Raw genomic sequence first — 23014 nt, 5'->3', positions numbered from 1 at the left:
ACAAAACAGACAAGAGGGAAATGGTCTATCTCAGTCACTGAGTGATATCTGGAGAGGAAGGATTACTGTGGCGTCAGCTGGATGTGAAGCATTCTCACATTGATACAGACAGTCAGGAATGCATGACTGACACAATGGGGCCAAGATTCACTAATAAACAAATAAAACAACATCATTTTGTAATAACACCTCTGGAAAGAGAAGAGCACTTTGTTTGAAAATGGATGGCCCGTAGCTGGAAACATTTCTGCACATGCAATGTGCATAACAAATACCCACTCATGAATACCGCGGGGCAAATCTCTTTGTCAATAGCCTGCCAGTGATACTCTCTGTGGCAATTGTATTTCTCATTATCAGGTATTCCTGTTGGGAGAAAGCGATCTTAATTTGATCAGCGTCATAAGCCCTCGTGCAAGCTCGGATCTCAGCTTATCCTTTTATGTGTGGAATTACAAATGTCCCGGTTAGAAAACTTTCCATAATGGCGGTGAGAATTAGCAGGCTAAGCATACACTAATGCTATTGTAGCCTCATCAATGATGTATAGCTCAGCTCCTCAATGGTGGCCTTTTCCACAGAGCACCGCCCGCCGGAGGATGAGAGAGACGGGAGGACAGACGCAGAGAAAGTACAGTTTGAAAAGAGAATCAACTGGTATTAATAAGAGATTAATGTTCTTTGGCTTGAATTGACACGCGGCGCTATTATTCTGCTGCTTTGCTTTGAGCAAGTCTGGCTATTAGCTTTGTCCTGGGCATATGAATCTATATTTCCTTTCAACAGAAGAGTCATAAAGGGACAGTGAAACATCAATTTCTTCCTGGGACTTCAAAGAGAGACGTGAGGCCCCGTGCAGCCGAATGACTGCTGCGTCGCACACTGCAGCCAGGAATATCAAAGGATTTTCTACATTCATTGCCATAATGAAAGAGCAGCGAGAGTACAAAAGAGGACTCGATAGTTACCCACTCGCTCTCCTCCCAGCTTTTTCCCTTGTGATTGTATGTGAGTATTACTCAGACTTGAGGATAGCCTCTCCAAATTGAGGCCCTTATTGCAGAAGCCTGCTGAAGCACCATTCACATTAGGGAAGGGACAATGTGCTCATAATATCGATATCAGCGGGGTCCTGTCTTCATTCACTTTTATTACATCCATTCATAATGCTCTCATAATGATGAGATGGATCCCAGCCAAGGGATTTTCAGAGTGTCACCTTTATTATCGCACACTGTGATTTGTCATTTGCTCCTCTACAGGTCCCTGTAATGAGGATAAGTTAGACTTCTCTGAATTAGATCTGAGGATAAAATGCCACCGTGCAATGTACTCTTTATCATTAACCCTGCATTTGCCCACTGGATGTAATACACTTAAGGGTAATAAATGGAAAGAGTTGGGTTTAAAACAAGAAGAAAAAGTAACTCAATACAGTTGTAGGTAATACAACCCTTAAATTGTAAGCACACACACACACACGCACACACACACACACACACACACACAGTACCGTAAGTATGCTGCATGCACATAGTGACATACTTTGTATCTAAGTGAAGTTGGGAACACACACAGCTGGAGCTGATGTCGTTAGTGCGCGGTGTGCAAAAATATTGCACGACGACATAATGCATCAAACATAGACATAAAGAAACAAACCGATTTGTTGCAGGCCAAATAAACATTTATACTACCGGGGCTGTGGGCTGTTTGTGGTTTTCATTTGTACGTGTGTGTATGTGTGTGTGTGTGTGTGTGTGTGTGTGTGTGTGTGTGTGTGTGTGTGTGTGTGTGTGTGAGTGAGCCTTTGTTCATTTAACTGTGGATGGAATGGGAGAAAAAGAAAAAGAAAAACAGACAGCATTACTGTAAAGCTGTCGAAAAACTGGGTGTAGGTCAGGACATAAAACAACTGTTCTCACACCAGCGTTGGCTGATAACATCCAGCTGAAAAATGAAGAATGTTCTTATTAATTCTTTATCAGCTGATGGTGTGTCCCAAACCCCTGGAGAAACACGCCATGTGTGGACATTCTCATTCATCCGAGAAAGTAAAACTGCTTTTCAGAATATTTACTTTGCGATGAAAGATAAGACTCAAGACTTTAAAAGCAAAACTCTCTCCGAGACGTACTGTATGATTGATCCTAAACACACAGATGTGTGGTATGTATGTACATAGAGGCTCCCACACATGCACTCATGCTCTCTGTACTTGTGAGGACCTCTAATAGACCTTCATTTTCTGAGGGGTAATTAATTCAGTGCAATTTGGGGGATTGGGGGAGGGAATTCATTACAGAAATAGTTCCACATTTTGGGAAATACACCTATTCACTTTCATGCAGAGACCACTGCATGTCATGTCTGCACACACTGGAGCTGGTTAGCTTAGCTTAGCACAAAGTTCAAGTCAAGAAATAGTGCGCCACATAATCCCCCCCCAACACCACAATGTCTCGTTTTTTACACTTTGGTTTTTCTTCGAATAAAACAAACAATATCATGTGTCGATTAGTGAGCTTTAGAGATGCTGTTTGTTACCTTTGGACAGAGCCAGGCCAGATGTTTCCCCTGTTTCAAGTCTTTGTGCTTAGCTAAGCTAACCAACTGCTGCCAATTGCTTCAAATCTACTGATTGATCTTCTCATTTAACTCTTGGGAACAACGTGAACGCATAGCTCCCACATTTTTTTTTACCATTCCTTCCATCTACCCCATTGTAATCCTTGTCCCTGCATACGTGACTTTAACAGTTAAACTAATTTAAACGTTGGCCAAACTCACCAGAAATATGGCAATATTGGTTGTTTATTGTTTGTCTAACTTTAGCCCCCTTTCACACTGTTCAAGATGGGAATGTTGTGCCGTTATTCCGCCTCAGTGTTCTGTTTAAAAGATACAAACACAGAATTGGGGGACAGAGTTGTTCAGCCGTTAAGCTGGCAGCAGAGGTAGGGAGACAACCGACTCCACGTCTGTGTAAATGGACAGCCTGCATGGCGGGACTGCACGCAACACACACACTAGACGCTGATGCTGTTGTCTTACACGTCACGCCTCTTTGGGAATGCAAGCAAGCTATCTAAAATCACACACCGGGGCAGAATGATGCCGGTGTTGTTGGATTCAGTGTAAAAAAGCACAGCGTAATGGCGGAGCTTCTTTAAGAATCTCTGTATAACAGGGGTCTTTGACACTAGTGACCGCAGTTTGCATCCGGTCTCCTACAAGCAGTCAGTGCGCTAACCCTAAAAGAATGCCTAAAATAACATACCCAAAATGAATCAAGAATAGCTCCTCACCCAGAAGGCGTACATGCAGATCTCGACTTTCTCTACTTTGAAAGGAAAGAAGCTGAGCAGCATGAATCCATTGTAAGTAAATCCATATATGTTACCAATCCAAAGTAAATGGATAAGCAATAAAGGAAAAAATAAGATCTTTATCCTCCTTTGTCCTATCCTAGTACATCATCTAAATTTCAAAGGCAATATCTCCACTACAACCAAGATCCCGTGGATAATGTTGCTGAATGTCTGCTACTCTTTACCACAAACGTGACTGTAAGTAAATCTGTAAAGATATCCTCAGGCGGTCTCCATGTATTGGCCATGTTTGCATTTTGACTGTTTTCTGGGAGATTTACTTCAAAACACTATTTCCATATAGCCATGTTACGAATAGGATAGTAGTATAAATGAAAAATATAAAACACAATACATATTGATCAATATTAAATATGACTGAAAAGCTCCACGCTATACAGGCTCAAGGACTTTTAACCACGACCATGGCCTTTACCGAACTTTATCCAAGTTGTTGTAAACGTAACCAAAGCTTAATTGAAGTGAGGGTGGATCGGGAAATGCTCATATGAATCGTTGTCGTTACAGTCACATGGGTTTGGATCTATTTTGTTTAAATAATAAAGGAATTGAAGTATTTTGAGGTTTGACAAAATCTTCTCTCCTTGTGTGTACATTCAATTCAATTCAATTCATTTTTGTACAGCCCAAAATCACAAATTACTAATTTGCCTCAGAGGGCTTTACATGTACACACTTTCTCTTTATCTCGCTCTCTTTGTCTCCTGCTCCTGCACAAACACAGGCCAGCCATCACCACTGTAGGTTCCTGCATTCCCTATGAATAGAAGGACCTTGGCTGTCCCGATTGAAAACCTGATTCCTCATTGAAAAGGAAGCCCTTGTCCTTACATTGCTCTGCCTACTGCACTGATGGTGTACTAATGGTAACATCAGTCCCCATCTGTTGTCCATCATTTGGATTCAGGGCAGGGCCCGTCCCGGCAGATACATCCGATTAGTCCCTCTCATCGATTTGTGCTGGCTCGTCATGACTTAGTCAACCCAAGGTGTCTCTTCTATGACATGCTGTCTCCCTGTGATTTAGTTTGCCAACGCTCTAAGTGCATTGAGTGTGACAATAAAATCTTTAATCTAATATGCATTCTAAAGAGGGAGACAGCGGAGAATTAAGAGCGAGAGAGGGAGCGAGACAGAGAAGGGAGGTAATGTTCTCGATGAGCTCAGATGTAATGAGAAAGGTTTGTGTCAAGTTTATGAATAGACAGGATACAGACACTACGGTTTGGAATGCTACACTTGCTTTTTGATCCTGACTGACAAACGTGTGAGTTCAGGTGTACGATGTGTTCATTAAATGGTTTGTCACTCTTGACTTCTTCAAATTATGAATATTCACAAGTGCCATCAAGTGCTTATTTTCCAACTCCTTTTTGAGCCCGTCTCTTCTTGTATAAAGGACAAATAAGATTATTATCAATTAAAATTTCACATCTGTGCTCTGAAGAGGTGAAATCGTATTTTCTGCTCCTATGTTACGCAGCCTAATCTGCATTCGCAGTTTGAAGCATTCGATAGTGTGAAGCATACGATTGTGTGGATGGGGTTAGGGCACAATGCTTTCTGTAATTCTGTAACAGTGCTTTCTGTAATTCTAACTGACAACTATCCCATTTCCTGGGATAGTGAGAGAGCATCATATTTATGGATTCCTGAGCGGTGTATCAATGAGATTTGGTGCAACACTGTGTGAATAGATCATTACATAGATCTCCGATACACCGCTCAATCTGTTGCAACCTCCGGGTCTGAAAAGTGAAGCCAATGCAGAAGTGACTTGAATTCTTTCTCATGGCCATCAAGGGGCGACTTGCGAAAATAAGTCAGATTGTATAGACGTCTATGGAAAATAACTCTACTTCTCACTTGATTTATTACCTCAGTAAACATTGTAAACATGAGTTCATGTTCTCAACCCATTTAGAGTAAAACTGACCAAAAAGAACGGTATGCCGTAAGCATCACCTTGTGATTGACAGATCGCTACCATGGCAAATAAGTTATTGTAACATTTTGGTGCCTATATTTTCCTCTTCAGCATTGTGTTACTCATAGACTGTGTATAAGAATTGAACATAGTCATGGTGACGACACTCATTGGTCTGTGGACTGCCGTTTTGATGCCTCGAGTTTGACGGTTTCGCCGTCGCCATCTTGGATTACGCTGTCGCCATGTTGTTTATTTTGCAACTGATAAACGGAAGTTACCCTATTTGGACAGTAAGCCCGCCCTAAAGCATACTCTACTTTATGATCTATTTTACTCTAAAAGGGACCATAATCTATGTAATGAATATCATATTCTATGTTGATGACACTTCCACATTGACTTCACTTGGCAGAAAAGGAGGTCGCCGCCTGGTTATAATTAGATCCACCCTCTCTGTCACTTGATGGCGAACGACCAAACTGCTGATCTCAAGGCTTCAAAATCTCATGTCTACAAACCAATGGGTGACATCGTGACGACTACGTCCACTTCTTATGGCTGTATCCCAAGGCTGCTCTGTGTCTCAGTAAACAGACATAACATTCGAGAAATGTTGCACCACACGATACATTCAGCAGTAATGTACTGTAAAATTGAAGGATCACTTTGTAGAAATTTCATGATGAGGGAGGAGAAATTTAAAGGTGTCTTGTGAGCAGATTTAATGTTTCCTTTTTATGTTTTATTATGGTATTAAAAGCAAGCCATTATACCTGTAAGGTGCCACTTTGTCTGCATCCACTCAGTGATTTATATATCTCTTCTAATGTAAGGGCATCTCATTGACTGATCAGTGAAATCCACATCTAATGGATACAACGGATCTCCATTGAGAGAAGGCGAAACGATTAGTTTTAATCAATGCTTTGCCAAGCAGTGTGGCATGTTTTTGCTGCTGTCACACACCTCTAATTGACAGATATTTTCAAGAGAACTTGTTCAGAGGATTTTTTTGCTTTTCATGTCCGTAATTGCCTGTTGGCATGCCTGACCTGCCGTGTTGACACCAGACATACCGAGCCACATCCTCGCATCTTTTTAATGAGTCGGTGTTACGATGCTGTCTCTAATTGTGCTGCTGGCAAAAGAACAACAGCATTTAAAAAAAACACCCACCCAGCTAGTCAGTCAGTCAGTCACCAGCCTTCCCACCTCACCCTGCTGGGACCCTGGCTGCGTGAGCGTACAGATTACAGTGTGTGAGAGGAGGAGAACCTCGGGCTTGAAGCCAGATACTTGTCATTTTAACCAAAATTACTTCTATGTATCAAATTGAAGCTCTTGATGAAGCCAGTTACCCTGTATCAAAAAGGCATTACTAGAATCACGAACAAAATTGAATTGGGCAATAAAACCTCAACGTTTAATGTTTTTTTAGAAGGAACAACGAGGCTCTGTCACAGGTCAAATTAAAAGACACTTTGTGTGCATACGATGTGAATGTATACAATTTATAAAAGAGATGTAAGAGACATAGAAAAAGAGAAGGGCATGTCATGTCTGTCCTTCAACTTTTCATCCCGTTGAAAAAACAGATCATCTCATTACTGATAGCCCATGTTGGTATTGTTTTCCTCCTCCCTAGTTCCTCCAGTCTAATAGAAAAAAGAAAAAAAACACACCTAGCTTTTTTTGGAAATAGAGTTCAAGCCATCTTTGCACCGCTCTGCTGTGGACGGGGGCGAGGGAGAAAATAAGCCTGCATGAGAAGTAATCAACGCGGCCCACTAGGATAGTGACAGCGGGTTAAGAGGAGGGGATGGGGAGGGAACGCTCTGTTTCCATGCCGGAGAAAATGAAAGCAGCTGGGGGTATGCGCTGTGCGCTGTATTCAGTCATATATGCTTGTTATCAAGTGAGTACGTGTATGTGTGTGTGTGTGTGTGTGTGAGAGAGAGAGAGGGATGGGACGCAGCAGGAGAGGAATGCAGTCATGGCTGTAAAGTGGGTGTGAAAACAGCCATGTTCACTGACCTCCCCACCCCTCCTCCCCTAGTAGTGTCTAATGTGTGTGTGCGGAAAAAATGCTTAAAAAAACATATGAGTACTTGATGATACTTGCCGGAGTTTTAGTGGTGGTCGTGTGGTTGCAGCGTGTTTGTGTGTGTGTGTGTGTACCCATGTGTGTTGATAGCTGTAAGTGAATGACCCTGAGTTTACAATAGTCTGCGGGGAAGAGGTCAAGAGGATTATCTTAAAATATGAGCTGCCCTCTCACCCCTTCCTCCCTTCTTCTGTCTTCCCTCTGCTTTTTCTCTCGCCTCCTGTAGACATACTACAGCACCTGTTGCACACACGCACGCACACGCACACACACACACACACACACACAAACAGTTGGCATTTGCGACTAACTGCATCTGATTTTCTTGACTTTACAAGGATACAATATTAATGTAAAATCTGAGGTCTTTTTATTTAAAAACAAATATTTTTAATATTATGTATTGGCTGACAGACACGTTGCAGAGGGGAGGCAAAGAAGAGCGTACTAAAATATATGAAGTGAAAGTCTTCAATTACCTCTTTAGAATAATACCTTTTTCTGTTTTATCCTTATATTTGTATTGCTTTACTATTTTTAGATTGATATTTCAACTCCCACCACTTTGTGCGTGTATGCTTTTGCACTTTCCGACTGCAACCTCACACATTTTTTTCTAGACTGTATTACTGCTCTACATGACATATGACATCATTCATCATGAAGTTCACCTGCCTTTTCAACAACGTAATTGTCACATCGAATCCCTCACTTTTGAAACACGCAGGTGCGCGCACACACACAAATGCAGTTTTAAAGGTGTATTCCACCTAACGGTCCTAAATCTGCAGAAATATAGACTTGATGTCAGAAGGCCGAGTCACACTCTCCCCAGACGTTCTGCACATTGTATCAGTATGCATTCATGCTACAGTTCATTTTCTTAAGTTTCATAAATCCTCCTTGTGAGCACCCCCCCCGCCAGTTCCCTCGAACTTGGATTTGTCCCCGATTTGGGTAAGCTATCCCGCCCGCTCGCCACTGCGGGGCGTCTGGGCGCTGGAGCGGCGCCTTGAACCCCTTGAGTCTGCTCCCCGCAACAGGCTGCCCTGTCACGAATACGTTTTCCCCGAGTCCAAGCATGGCCGTCATCTCTCAGCATTACGCCATCACAAAGAGGTAGGGAGGCACCAGCACTCTCCGCCTCTCTGTCTTCATGAACCTGTGGAATACATGTGACCTTTTTTTCGCAGCTGGATTTCTCACAAACATCGTTAAATATAAGCATGACATCGTTTTGAAGGAGGACATATTTGGGGAGAAAAATAATGGACAATAGACTATCGTTGAATCGGTGGAACAGCCCAATTGCAACAAATTCCATGCTTATTTATTATGCCACATATTATCATATTATCTGATAACTTTATATAAATGATCCTGTTTATAGTCACGCTTCTATCCCGTCATTAGAAAAAAAGCAAATTTAAATTGAGTTCAATTGAACTGAGAGAGAGTAACTGGATTCCATGGTCTTCTGCGCTTCGCTGCGTCCGCTTGCATGTAATTAAATAGCGCTGTGCGCACTTATCGGTCGGATCTGACGGTGGAGTTTCTAAAAAGCGGTCCCTGTCCTGTGCACCTCTTCGCCCCGTCCCCTTCCAGCTCTACCTCTCGGTAATTGAATTAGCTCGGTTTTGGGCTGGGGGAGGGGCTTGGCTGTGTTCGAGTGACGCCCATTCAAATCATTTCAAACCAATGGGACTATCCCCCGCTCCGCCGTAACCAAACCCACTCTCTCAGTCGGCGTCTGGAGCTGCCTGTCTGCCCGTCTTTGCCCTCACCTTCCTTGCGTGTCCCGGCGTCTTAAAAACCCAAAACACAAGAACGAGGAAGAACTACCCGCACATGCGGGAGAACGCGAGATCTTTCTTTTGTCTTCCTTCAGAAAACCTTGCACGTCGCACGATGACTTACATATGAGGAGGACGACACTTTGGGATGCGGACATCAACGAGCGTCTCCGCGGAGAGAAGCGCATGAGAAAACACACCGCTGTCCGTTCTCCCACCGACACCGAGGACTCCTCCCCACCTCGGCCGTGACACCTCTAGCACATAACCGAGAAAGGATAACAGTCTTTTTTTTCTTCTTTTTTTTTAAGGCCGAAGGCGAAAGACCGAGTCTCACGTCACCATTCATTCATCTGCCAGCCGCTGACTGACTGTATGGCTTTAAAAAGTTGCATGGAGAACATGGACATCTGACGTGCGGCACACGGCGTCATTGGACACATTGAGCCTCTCTCTCCCTCCCTCCCTCTCTCTCTCTCTCTCTTTTCTCCATCACACCGTGGACTGACTATAATCCCCCTTGCGCTTTGACCGTGGAGTAAGAAGAAGTGTTCGGCAGTTGTCATTTGCCCTGACACAGGCTACATCCAGTAGCTCCTTGCATCAGAGGGAACCACCACCACCAAGACAGTGCCTGTTGTGCTGCGCATTTGTTGTGTGCTGCTCTCGCTGTTTGTGCGCGTTAGGTGGGAGACATATTTAGTCAGAGCTGACATCCTGCGTGACATTAAAAAAAGCCTGTGATCCCCCGGACAATCGACCCGCATCAGGGAGACGAGACGTTTTTTGTTTGTTTGTGGGCAACTTTAAATCCCGAACAAGTGTCCCCCCCCCCCCGAATGGTCACGTCCTCGCCTTTTTCTCCTGTCGCTCTTTTCTTTCCACGTCGCGCGCATTTTTTTTTGTTGGTAATTTGTTCAGCATTCACAAACTGCGCCAGCGGCCACGTATGTGAATGAGACGCTCATCACCTGTCCCGGTTGAAGCGCCCAGTGTACAACCCGACTGACTGAAACGACACCGAAGAGGAATACGTGCCGAAGTTTCGCCGTAGTGATGCTGCAAATGGAAATGGTCATCTTCCTCTGGCTGGTGCTGTTGATGTGTGTATTTAGCCAGGAGCCCAGTTCCAAAGTGGTGGCCGACCGCTACGCCGTCTTCTGGAACCGGACCAACGCCAAGTAAGTGGCCTCACACCGGGCGGGTTTATTTCTGCCGCGGAGGGTCGGTGACGCTCCCGTCCCCCTCCCGCGCATCTGCATGAACCACGGGGCTCTCAGGTTTTTGCTGGACCACATCGGTGTTTCTTCACCGCAGTGAGGGCATAATGCCAGTAGCTGTATATGTACAGGTTGTAAACGAGGAAAGGGACAGTAGCGTAAAAAATAAAATGCCACCGTGTCTTATTTTTCAATCGCTGCTGATTATCAGCGCGTCCCTCGAGGAACCCACAGATTAAAACCCCGTGCGTAATAAGGCCCCGGACACAGCATTCATCTCGCGGTGTTGCACCCGCTGTCAATACCGTCCGTTTCATTATGAGTTATCCTGGTTCAGAGCATTATCTTGTGTTGTTTCTCAAGCCATTTATTCACACGACCCCACTGGACACACGAGCAGCAGTATCTAACTATACTCTCAACGAGGCTGAGCGCCTAACAATCACCATGAAAGTCCGTCAATGTGGCCGTTCGTTGACTCACTTCTGACTGACTTCAGTTAAAGTGTGGGCCAAACGCGTCAGACCTGTGTGAGGACAGCTTTTGTGTGCGGTGCTGTGTTGAGGGTGTTTACTGTGTGGCTTCGTCCCTAACTAGCGATACTAAATGAAGTCTGTGAGAATATCAGTCAAGATTTTAAAAAAAGCTCCTTCACCCAATTCAGTACAGTTATCATAACGCAATCTATGGGCACGCAGCGGTCCCATCACAGCGACATAAAGGAGTGCTTCATGGATATAATAAAGGCACCATGGCTGTGCAATTACAGAAAGTGACAAACTCCTCTTTGAGTAAGCTTTTTATTTCAAACTTTTTCCACCTATTCATCTTTAAAATACTTTTTGAATCACTTTTTTTCTGTGAGGAAACGTTTCTCTGAGCAAAATTGTATTCGGTGTAGTTGAGTTCAGAAGCCAACGCAGTACAGCTCTTTTTGTGTGCAGCATTGTACTTTTGGATTGTTGACATGTGGAGCTTTGTAAAGTACAAAAACAAAACAAAAAAATCCAATGAAATTTGGTGAGGAGGTTTAAAAATATAATTTGATTTTAGAGATTTGATAAAATGAATAAGAAATAAAGCAAACTAATTCTGGATCATAAAACCCAGTGTAGAGTTATTATCGAACAGTGTGAACGTGTTTTTATTATACTATAAGTGGAGTGTTGAAACCATGGACTTTCCGCAAAACCTTTGACAGTGTACATCTTTCTCATTCTAAAATGAACAAAGTTTCCCCAAATTAAACTTCAAACTGACTTTTTTCCCCATTTGTTTTGCATGTTGGTGAGCAGTCCATACATCTTAAAATAATAACACTCAAACAGTTTATTTAAATATTATTAAACGTTTTAGGAATGAAAAGTGTATGCTTTTCATTTTTCCTTTTATATTAATAAAAGGACAACATTAGACTCAGCACTGTTAACAGTGAAGTGAGGATTTGATGTGCCGTTCACTCAGAGAACCTCAGCAAAGTAGAAATAAAAGTTTCTCAGATACTGTTCCAGTCAAACCACTCTCTGCTCGGACAGACTCCAGTCAGTGTTCAGTGTACATGTTTGTCGAGACAGCGTTTGCCACTAAAAGTCCCTCATGGAGTCAGACTGTGCAGCCTTGTCCCCGGCTTATTAAGTCTAAACACTGCTGCCTGAGTTTACAGAGATCTTTCAGTCAACTGCCAACGGCACTTAGTATTTGTTGAATAAAATCCACAGCTTAGCCTCCGAGTGCGCACAAAGCCATTAATAGCACAAGCCGAATTTGTTGCACAACTATTTATATTCAGTTTGAAGTTTCGGGCAAAACATGATTTATTGCTTGAAGCAATTAGTGGTCAGGGGTACAAACGGACGGCTGACTGAGAGCCCTCTCCTGAAGCCGGGACTGGTCCGGCAGGGTGCGCAGATTCTCGGCCTGATATACCGTAGACCGTGACTGCTGTGGTCTTGGTCTTTACTCTGACTTGCCCCGGCTGTTTATTTATGGACCGCTTGTCCTCAATAGACGCAAACACAATTTGGAAGTTGAATCTAGATCCCTGCCGTTGATAGACTTTAGACTGTATTTTTTTTTATTTTCTTCTTTCGACAGAAAAGTTTTCACTTGACCGGCCGCTCGGATAACTTGATATCTTCCAGATGTGCTGACAAGTTTTCTCAGTTCTAGTGAAGGAAAAAAAAAAAAGACAGGAAATTTAAGTAAATCTGTTAATCTCAGATCTGACACACTCACACTGAGAGAGGGGAGAAAACAAGAACTCTGTGATCCACCTGGCTGCATGCATGTCGTGTCTTTTGCTCTCTTTTGCGTCCGTAGTCACATCTGAGAAATAGATAGCTTCCTGAGCCCGACTCGCCCGAGGAAAAGAAAACAGGTCTGAGGCTGTAATGCTGCAAAACACCAGTCACTCCAAATAGAGTTAGTCTGACGCTCACCCCTCTGGCTCGAGGCAGGAAGCCAGAAAGGTAACACGACGGCAGGGAGGAGACGGGAGAGAGACAGCAAACTTGTCTCATTGATGACTCAGATAATAAATATTGAGTCCCTTTCTCCGTGCATTAGGCGACTGTAGGAAGCTTTTGTGGCACTGCAACATCAATTGACTCCACAGTCGCACCGAAATATCGGCTGCTCCAAGAATTCACCGTGTGGATGCCTCACGCACGTAATGGAACAGGCACATTTGAGCCAACATTACACGTTAGTTTATGACGGAAACACATTCAAATCGATAATGTAATTTGTCATAATGATGTTAGCGGGTAACTTCTCTTTACATTCTTTCTTGTTGGTGTCTGAACACAGCTCCTTTCACTACGTCCAAAGGAAAAAAAGCCTTTTTGTTGCCATTCATTTTCTCGCACCGTTACGAAACTGCAGCTTCCGCTGACTTGAAAATTGCCCTACAGCGAGATGATCCATCACCCTAAAGCTGCAGCTTGAGTTTGGTTTTGTCACAATGTCTGTTTTGCTCTGAAATCATTGTGCCCAAGTTGAACGTTTCACATCAGCGTGTGCAATACTTGATCACCTGAAATGCTCAGAGAGAAATGGAAAGCCATTCATGGAAATGGCAGCGAAAAACTGTTTTACTTGCAGACTTTGTCACACCCGTTTCCGACAATTCGTTTAGAAATCTTTCGTATTGCAGAAATGATTGGGGAAAGTCTGAACTGTAGACAAAAACAAGTGAAAGGGCTACTTCTGCTGTGGTTTCGAATCAATGGTAGACAAAACATACTGGTGCAGCTGAGACTAGCGGTGGGGTTGAATGTGGAATCTCAGATAACAACGTTTTGTGTCTGAAATGGAACCTTCAGTCTGCTAAATGTTGTCTGCAGGTTAGAATTTCCTCTACTTGGGTTTTTCCAGCGGTCAGAAGTAAAAGCAATCGGTCGTTTATTGGTTTGGTGTATCGTAGTTTGCGTTGGCGGTGCCGCGGCTCTGTCTGCTGGGTGTTTGTGTTGTTGGGGCGATGGGGGTTGAGGGGATTTCCAAGGTGTCTTGTTGGCTTCAGTCCACTGTTGTGTATCAACTCCAGCATGAACCTGTTTTATTTCAAACCCCTTTACCTCCTCTTTTGTTCCGACGTCTCTCTCTTTCACATACCTTCTCAGCATTTAGCCCATCAGAAAAAGTTACTTCGAGGGACAGTTTTAGAGAAGTGCCGGAAATCTTGAAGTTGTATTCGTCCTTCCTTCAGCTTGAGATAAATACAGGGACATTTCCCTCCAGTTCCTGCCCTCTGACTGTATTTATTCTAATGAGGGACAGCCAGTGACTCTAATGGTGTCTCAGCCGTAATGCCGAAGAGACGGCCCTTCCCCCCCCATCCCCTTTCTTCTTCCCCGTATTCCTCCTCGCCTTTCTCCCGTGTTGCCTCTCGGCTACTCGGCCTTCTCCCCGTCTCTTTCTCCCTCCCTTCCTTTCTTCCTCCCTCCCTCCCTCTGTCCGTCTCTCGGCACAGAAAATGAATGAATACAATTAGATATTTCGGGAGTCCCTCCGCGGTTCACGGTGGAGAAAGACGCGCAGGGGTCAGCCGCACTCTGAGAGGAGCTCAGGGAGAGGTCACACACATACGGCGAGGAATAACGAAGCGGAAAGTTGGCCTGTGAATGACAAAGTAGTAACTACAACTCTCTCCTTGAAGTGGAGGGTGTCATTAACATTCGCAGTTTGATACACTCGTGGTCATGCAAATTGCTGAAGGTGATTTAGTATTTTGATGCTTAATTTGTAGCTCAACAAGCGGCCCGGAAAGTATTTTTCTAGCCTCGTGTCTGTGTGTGTAGTATTTATTCCATTCTTCTGTAACTGGAGGCCCGCGCACAGCAGTAATGTCTGGCTCGTCTTTGTCTCTGCATGTTTTCGTGTTTTAGTGTGCATGTGTGTGTGTGTGTGTGAATGCAACGTACCAAATGAGCCATGAGGTCATGTAGGGCTTGTTTCCTCTCCTCTACTCGTAGATACCAGAATGAATACATCTTTCTCCCTTGGACTTCTCGTTACCTGTGACAGAGCAGCGGGACATGAATAAGCGTCTTGTCAATCTGGGCTTGTGTGTGTGTGTGTGTGCAAACGCTGACTGTACGCTAACAAAGGCACGTACGCATGGAGGCGGAATGTTATTCCATACACCCTTCTGTCGCTAACAGATCTATTGCAATGTTCACTTTTTATTTATAATTCAACCTGGGTTTTTTAAAATCAAGTTGATTGCCTTTGATTGCCAACGTGGATAGGTTTTGACCTCATGCTAGTTTTCCCCGCCCCCCCCCCCTTTTCGTTTTTTACAGCGACTCGCTCGGAGCTGTGTTTTACTCTCTCCTCTCCTCCGCCCCGGCTTTCGGCCTCTCCCTCCGTCTCTCTGTCTGAGGGCTGATTAGTTTGCGTTAATGACCCCTTGCTCTGTCATTCTGTTACGCCTGCGGCATTGGCAAGCACCAGCACCGGTCGGGCTGCGGGGACAGCCGGGTGTAAGGGGGACGCGACGAGAGGCTGTAGAAACAAACAAACACAAGACCTAACGGGGGGAAAAACCAGCAAACTGTAATGATGGTGTTGTGTGATGTAATACTTCTATTAGGTTTAAATGGCACTCTGTGTTTTCTCACCAGGCCTGTGAATGCACTTTCCATTTAAATTAGTTTTCTGTTTTTTCCCCCTCTCTATTAACTAGAGAATGAGCAGGCAGTAGTCAATGCTTAGCCAATGTGCTTGGCAGAGCAGCTGTTCGTCAGCGCGCGGTTGACGAGGGGGAGGACTGCTGGCCGTGACCCTTGTGGAGGTGCTATGCGGCGGACAGAAGCAGCCCTGTCGCCGGGGGTGCCTGGTGGTCAGGCTGTTGTCTTGGATATGCTAATTCTCATTAATGGTAGCCTGCAACTGGATAGAAAAAAAAAACACATTTGTTTTTGTATGTATATATAAATATCTTTATATATTTTAGATAGGATTGTTGTTTATATTAATCATTTATATATTTATTTAATTAAAAAACATTTTGTTCTCAATAGTGGTAGGTTATTAGTCTGTTTTTGTAAATAAATGAACACTGTAAAAAATGGTATGCTTTTAAATTATGCCTTTCACATACTTTTGAACAACTGATATATATTTTTTGACCTTCATTTTGGTGATTTATTCATCTGAACACAGCCTCAGAAAACCAGTGTTTGTTAATGATGAGATAAATATTTCTCCTGGCCTGGCCAAGGTTAGCGGTGTTGAATTGGTGCTAAGAGCCTCAAAAACACCAGCGCCACGATAAATGTTTGTTTATCCACCTAATTATTATACTGGCAGAAATGGACAGTGTTGCATTGGCAGCTTCACTCCGGTTGCACATGTTTCCCTCCCTTGCCTGGGGAACCAGCTTTTAATGTCCAGGTTTTTGTTTTCAGAGTAATCGCTCCAAGGTCAGCTGGAGTGCTGAAACACTGCTATCAGCTGAGCGATCTGTCTTTTAGCCCTCATTCAACCCATGGCTTTCAGAAGCAAGGCTGCGTAGAGAGCTCTACTTGGAAACAATAAAGGATTAACCAGCCTGTGCAGCAAAACTTGATGGAAATAATGTTTTTTTTCCAATTTTTGCTCGTTGCTTGCCGCTAGATGCCCGTGTTTGTTTATTCGGGGGCAAATTGTTCTCTCTATCCCTGCTCTCACCGTCTCAGTTTCACTCAAAATGTCAAAGTTGTGGGAAGTCCCGTCCCCCCCCCCCCCCCGCCCCCCTGACTGTTTCTTTATTTTTCCGAAAGTTACTTTGTGCCACCCCAGAGCAGCTGTGGGTACAGAATCTGGCTGTCCAAACTTGTATTTCTTTTTTACCGAGAACACCTGAGTAGAATTGTGGTTGATGTGAACAGAGTAGACAGAGTAAGAGAATTAACTATTTCTCTGTGAGGTTTATTTGACTCCCATATCTGAAAGGCTTGTATTTCATGCTAAGACCTCACAGATAATGATGAACAGGGAATACAGGCCCGCTGCAGGTCCGTTAAGGGTCGAAACGCCACTCCATGAATCTCCCTATTGTGTATGATAAGTCCTCGTTCATGGCTGAAAATGGCGCCACCATATCCTTCTTCAGCTCCTCTGTAAGATGGAGGCTCAGAGGCAGCTGTTACTGTAGTAACGCTTGGTTGATCTATCACCCCCAACCAGAAAGGGGCGCTACTGAGGGAGGTCCGATACCCTCTTGTGCCCTCTGAGCATTTCAAATGTACAGTTTGGGAGTGAAAGCGACATGCATTTTGCTTGATTTGAACCAGCTCTTTCTGCTTTTGTTGCTTTGACCTCCTTAAACTCATTTAGTGTCAACGTCATATTATATTTACAGGAACTGTACACCAGCGTGTAAAGTCCAAAAAACGACGGATGGGTTTCAAAAAACATTTTTTCACCGTTCACTATTCAGCTGGAAAATGTGACGGGAACGATTGAGACCGTTCGTTTTTTTGTTGCCAGACACATTTTCCACAGATAATTCCTTTCACGGTCGGCTGGCTTCGGACCTTACACTGCCGTTTTCCTTATTTAACTTGGGGGGCTGCGGGGGAGTGACTGGATGTTTTTCTAGCTGGGCAGCAGTGTGGAGAATAGATCCCAGAAGAGAACACATCTCGAGCTTGTGAATAAAGACCTAATTGACGGGTTGTAGCCAGTTGTAAATGACTCATGAGGTAATTCGTCTTCACAGACAGAGAAACACACAGAGGGAGTGTACAGTTGTGTGGTCTGCTTTCCCTTTGGAATTGAGAATCTACTTGGGCTATTTCCAAACGTTTACATCCAAAAATCGAATTTTCAGAAGTCATAAAGTGCTGCTTTTAAAAAGCCAGAGATGATGTTATCCCCTTCTCACCTGTGTGGCGTGGCTCCATGGATGGGCTTCTTGTATTTTCCTTTGGCGTTTTTTTTTTGTTGCATTGGCAACGTCATGAAAAGGTGAAAGCACTAATTGATTCCCTGGCCTTCTTTTTTTAATATCAACACCTCTTTTGTGAAGAGCTGCTTTCGCAACGTTCAGTCTACAGTTGTGGCGAGACAGACATGCCAATAATAAGCTAGCTGCATTAGCCCTGTTTCAATTGACAGTGGAGAAAAATGCTAGCAGCCAATGCCCCCCCCCCCCCCACCGCTAGTCCGTGAGACTGAAAGGCAGCCATTGTTCTGCTCCGTCTGTCCACTCCACACAGCCCGGGCTGAAAGTAATGCAGAGAGAGTAGACAGAAAGAGGGAGAAAAAGAAAAAAGGGAGGGCAAAGGAGAGGAGCGAGGGAGAATGGCGTGAATGGCTCGGGGGAAAAAGGGTGAGTACAGCACAGCTGAAGTTGCAGTGCGCTTTTGGACAGAAGAAAAAAAACGGGAGGAGAGGAGGAGTGTAACGCGAGCGCCAGACACGAGGGGAGAGCCGTGTAGCGGCCGGGAGTGACACACTGTGTGGAAAGGAAGAGGTGGCAGCTTCCCTCATTTCCAATAGCCTTATCCATCCCCTCTCATCTGCCTCCCCTGCCTGTCTGTCCTTGCCAAGGTTTAAAGATGCATGCAGCTCGCTGGCTGTCTCTCTGTCTCCCCGGTGGCGACCGGGGTTGGTTGGTTGGTGGTGGTTCTCCAAGGGACAGACTCCGGGTCTTCACCCTGAGGAGGTGTCCTCTTTGCGTACTGGATTTAGTGACACTGGGGCTATTTTCTACAGAGACAGGATTAAGCCCGCTCAGGTTTAGACCCCTGCTTTTGTTTCCCCCAAACACTGAAGACCCCCCCCCCCAACACACACCCACACACACAGGCCTGTGTTTTCTTGGGGTTTGGTTGCTGTGACGCAAAGTTGCATCTTGGGCTGTGACACGTTGCCCACTGTGCCCTTGAAAGTGAATTTCCCACTGAAGTGCGTGTATCGCAGTCGGACTGCCATAGTGTGCGTACTGTGGCGGCTTAATGGTGGGTTCCGTTCCAGAGTGCTATACATCTGCTGTGGAGACAAAATCGGCGCAATAAGAATGAGCTGTTTCTGGCCCCAGCAGTCGATCTACTTACCAAGCGACGGTCACAAAACGATGCCTTCCTTTCATTGTGATGAATCATGTGTAATAATTATGCATGATTGTAATTCAAATGGTGGATATCTCATTTTCTAACCAATCTCTTCGTGTTTGTCTTTGACTCTCTCTCGCTCTCACCCAATCTTACAAGGCTGGGGGTTTGACCGAAAATAAAATGCAAGATACAGTTTAGTCTATCGCGTTATATATTGTAAGTCTCATGTCAAAATGTAAAACCAGCTAAACTCAACTTCAACGGCTAATACTTTTGGCATGAACAGCTCCGTCTCAGATCCACTTTCCTGGATCAGAGCCTTTAATTAGGCAACAACTGCTCGTCTGATCTGAGCTCTAAGAAGATCCTGGAATCAAGCAGATAATGAATCATGTTTAAAAATGTACAACACAGAACTGAGTCTGACGTCTTCGGATGAATCAGGGTTTGATGTCAAGACGGGCGAGTGTTTGTGGGTCTCCGCGTCCGCGTGTCTGTTGGCGACGACGTGCACGTCTGCGTAGTTATTCAGTCACGATAGTAAATGTGTATGTGCGTGCGTGGTTGTCCTGAGCCGACCTCTGCGCGGAGGCCCGCTTTAATGAAGCAGCAGAAACACAAACCTGTTACTATAGCAGAGCACAGCACTATTCTTGACCCAATTCTCTGAGCCTGCTCCTCTGAGAGCCGCTTGGTAATTTTCCCATTTGGAGAAGTTGCATTGTGTGCGCGGCGGCCTTTGTTTACGTGCGGTGGTTGGTATTCCTGTGTGAAGCTCTACCGAGTATTTTTTTACCCTGAAGGGGAAAACGAGTGATCCCCGGAATGTGTGATAAATCCCATCTTCACCCTCTCCTCTCATCTGAGCCCAGCTTTGACTGGTCTGGCTTGCTCCAAACATTATCCCACAAAACCAAATATGACACCCTCAAGAACATAGACCAACACACACACACACACACACACTGGTTAGAAAAGGCAGTTCATTATTTCTTAAGTGAGGTTCAAGTTGCAGAAGATGTGGTATTTATTCTGCTTATTTATTTCCTTCCTCTGAATCAGCGAGCAGCGAGCCTCGGAGTGCAGCAGCCTTTGAACCGCGGCCTATCCCATGACTGCAGCCCTGGGTATTAACCCAGAGCCACTGAGAGGCTTAAAAAGCCATCAGCTCATTGTCCGGAGACACAAAAACCCCCTTCCTCCAAACCCCCCCCCCCTCCATCACCCCCCCATCCCTCTCTTCCCTTCTCCTCCTTCCCTCCTTTCTTAAGAATGCCTTGAGCTGGCATTCATATTAATCAGTTTTAAGGGTCTAATGAGATAAGTGAGACTTAAGGGGAGTCCCCAAAGTGGCCTAAGCCCTCCGGATAAACAGAGGTGATGAGCGCTGCCTATGGCTACATCCTGAGCGGTGTTTTTTTTTTCCTTCTTCCTCAGCATAGTCATGCATACAAAAGGTTATAATGTCTTTAATCTCACTGTTGCGCTTTGAAAACCAAAACATCACTGAACTAGATTTATTGAAGAGGAAATCATCACCTGTGAATGGTGAAGTGCTGATGAAATGCTTTCATGTTTTTTGGGGTTCTTTCTGGACTGGTCGACGGTTTGAGAAGCTGGTGCATCTGTAGAGTTTGACCAACATCACTTTTTTTTCTCTCTCTCCCTCCTTTGTCCTAACCTCCCCCCTCTCTTCCTCGCCCCGCCAAGTAACCCCTGAATATAGGCCAGTCGGTTTCCTCCCGCTCTTTTGCTCTTGGTGCCATTTTGCCCTCTCTTTCTCCCTCCCGTCCTCTCACCCTTCCTCTCTCCTGTCTCTGGGATTACCAGATCTTTAACTGTACTGTGTTTTGGCTCTGGTGGTCCTGCTGAGGTGACCCAGCATGCCCACTGTCAGCATTCGGTTCAATGTTGTGGCTGCAGCACTTGACTGACAGTTGCCTGCACTCTCTATCTCTATCCCCCCTGTTTCTCTGCCATTGTTTTTCTTCTTTTAATCATTTTTTAAAAACATGCGCCACTCTAATTACCTCCCCGTTTGTTCTTAAGCTCTCACCTTGAAGATAGGGAGACAAAAGCCTGTGTGTGTGTAACAAACCCCCCAAAAATGTAATGAGGCACCAGCCAGACAAATAGAGGTAGATATGGCAGCAATGGCTGAATCATTTTTTGATTTGAAATGTAAAACAAAACATTGCTTAAAGCTACTTAGTGAGGACAACCTTCATAGGCAAATTAAATAATCTATCTCTGCCTATAATTCAAAAGGTGCAGATCTCAGGGGTCAGTTAAGACATTTAAGAAATACACTGAGAAAGTTAATGTGATTGATAAAATGTATATTCTTTGACATTTGTTTTTACATGCCTGCTTCAGAGTAAACATCAAAATGGCACTTTTCCCGCACATGTGGGCTCTGTTCTAACAGAGGGTCTGGTTTAACGATATCAGTAGAACTCCTGGAGGAGCTGTGAGGCGGGACAAGTCCTCAGGGAGTTCAGTTTCACCTGCTGTTCTGTTCCTCGGGGCCGCAGGACTCCACGACCGGAGACATTCCAGCCAGGATTAGAGCGTGCATGGCAAACGGAAGCACAAATAGGAAAAAAAAAAAAGGGCGTGAAGGATCTTTTTTTTTTCTCTCTCCAGAAATGACATAGCGTTTTGGCTGGGCTGTTATAAGTCATTTTTACAAACATTTTTTGATAAATTCAAAATCGTAATTTGTGGTTCCTGCAAGCATTTTACCATTGAAGCACAATTTCAGAAAGTTGGATCGTTAATATTAAAAGACTTAAAACACAACGTTCCTGCTCTGGTGCATGGAAACAACAATGGCTCCATGTGAAATACATTCACCCAGCAGGACAGATGCCCAGTTGAGCTCTAATTTGTTTACATCTTGGCTCATTGTTAACAAAAAATGAACAAATTGATCACAATATGTAGCAGCTGCTGTTGTCAAATAATTACTATTGTTGTATCAAATTTTACTTTCAATAAATATATGTTGTGGTCGACAAAAAGACGTTTTACATTAAAATGCAATCCAATACATTTTTATATTTCACTACATTTAAAACATTTTTTAAAAATTTCTTTTTAATTTGAAAATGTTCTCCCTAATTTCAGGTGTAGGTTTTCTTCAAATAGATTTTCATTAAAGGGGTTCTGGTGTTTTTTGAGCTGTAAACTAAATGAAATGGCTGCACTGTGATGAAAAACATTAATGCTGTTAATGCTGGTAATATTCATGTTCAAGACTTTTCTCACCAAATTTATAAAAATCTGCATTTCATGGGTTGAAAATTGCTCAGTTTGCAATCTTTTTGTATTTTATTTAATTATTTAACCTTCTCAGAGTCCAATTGAGAGTTAAAATGTGTTTTCTAAGGGAGTCCTGGCTGCTGTTTTAGATCAGCCCTGGACCTCTCAAAGCCAATGCTGAGATAGATTTGACTGGTTCGAACTTTTCGACGTAATGAAATTTATATACCAAAGAATGTTAACACGCTCTAATCAGAGGGGGAAATCCACGCACTCACCCCCTCCTTAGCCCTTTTGCCCACTTTTTTTTGTTGCATTTTTCTAAATTATGCAGGGAGTAGAGTTAGGCACCAACCTGAGGGTAAACATTCTCTGTACATTTTTTCCCCCCAATCAATTTGAATGGATTTGAGAGTTTCCATAATTATGGTTTAGCTTTAGAAAACTCCAGTTTTCCTTCTGTTTATTATACCTTCGATGGAAAAAGCCTGACAATTTACAGATGTTTCGCTTGTATTACTTTTCATTGGGTACAGAGTTGAAGTAGATTATTAGCCTGTGGGAAAAGGGATGCATCGTATTTCTCGCGTTGGATTAGAGTGCGTGCCTGGCTGTGGGTGGAGTGATGAAATATTCATTACTGTTTGTGATCTCTAAGAAGAGTAGCACTTGCAAACCTCTGCACGCAAATTCATGAAAAATAAAGTCAAGGTAGACATGTTTTGAGCGTGAATGTGATGGAAGGTTGTCTGCTTGTCTGGCCCGTAT

General features: G+C 44.0%; 1 protein-coding gene across 2 annotated transcripts in view; it reads left to right on the top strand.

Annotated features, from left to right (window-relative positions):
• The first annotated feature begins 9220 nt into the window (after nt 1-9220).
• Nucleotides 9221-23014, top strand: part of efna5b (ephrin-A5b) — a 93843-nt gene continuing 80049 nt past the window's right edge. For both annotated transcript variants that reach the window (XM_079270063.1, XM_079270062.1), the window contains exon 1: nt 9221-10400. In XM_079270063.1, coding sequence (XP_079126189.1) covers nt 10276-10400 — 125 coding nt within the window. In that variant the 5' untranslated portion in view covers nt 9221-10275. The remainder of the gene's footprint in view (nt 10401-23014) is intronic.

This window comes from Melanostigma gelatinosum, assembly GCF_949748355.1.
Source record: "Melanostigma gelatinosum genome assembly, chromosome: 6".
Taxonomy (NCBI): Eukaryota; Metazoa; Chordata; class Actinopteri; order Perciformes; family Zoarcidae; genus Melanostigma; species Melanostigma gelatinosum.
This window is presented reverse-complemented; position numbering and strand designations above follow the sequence as displayed.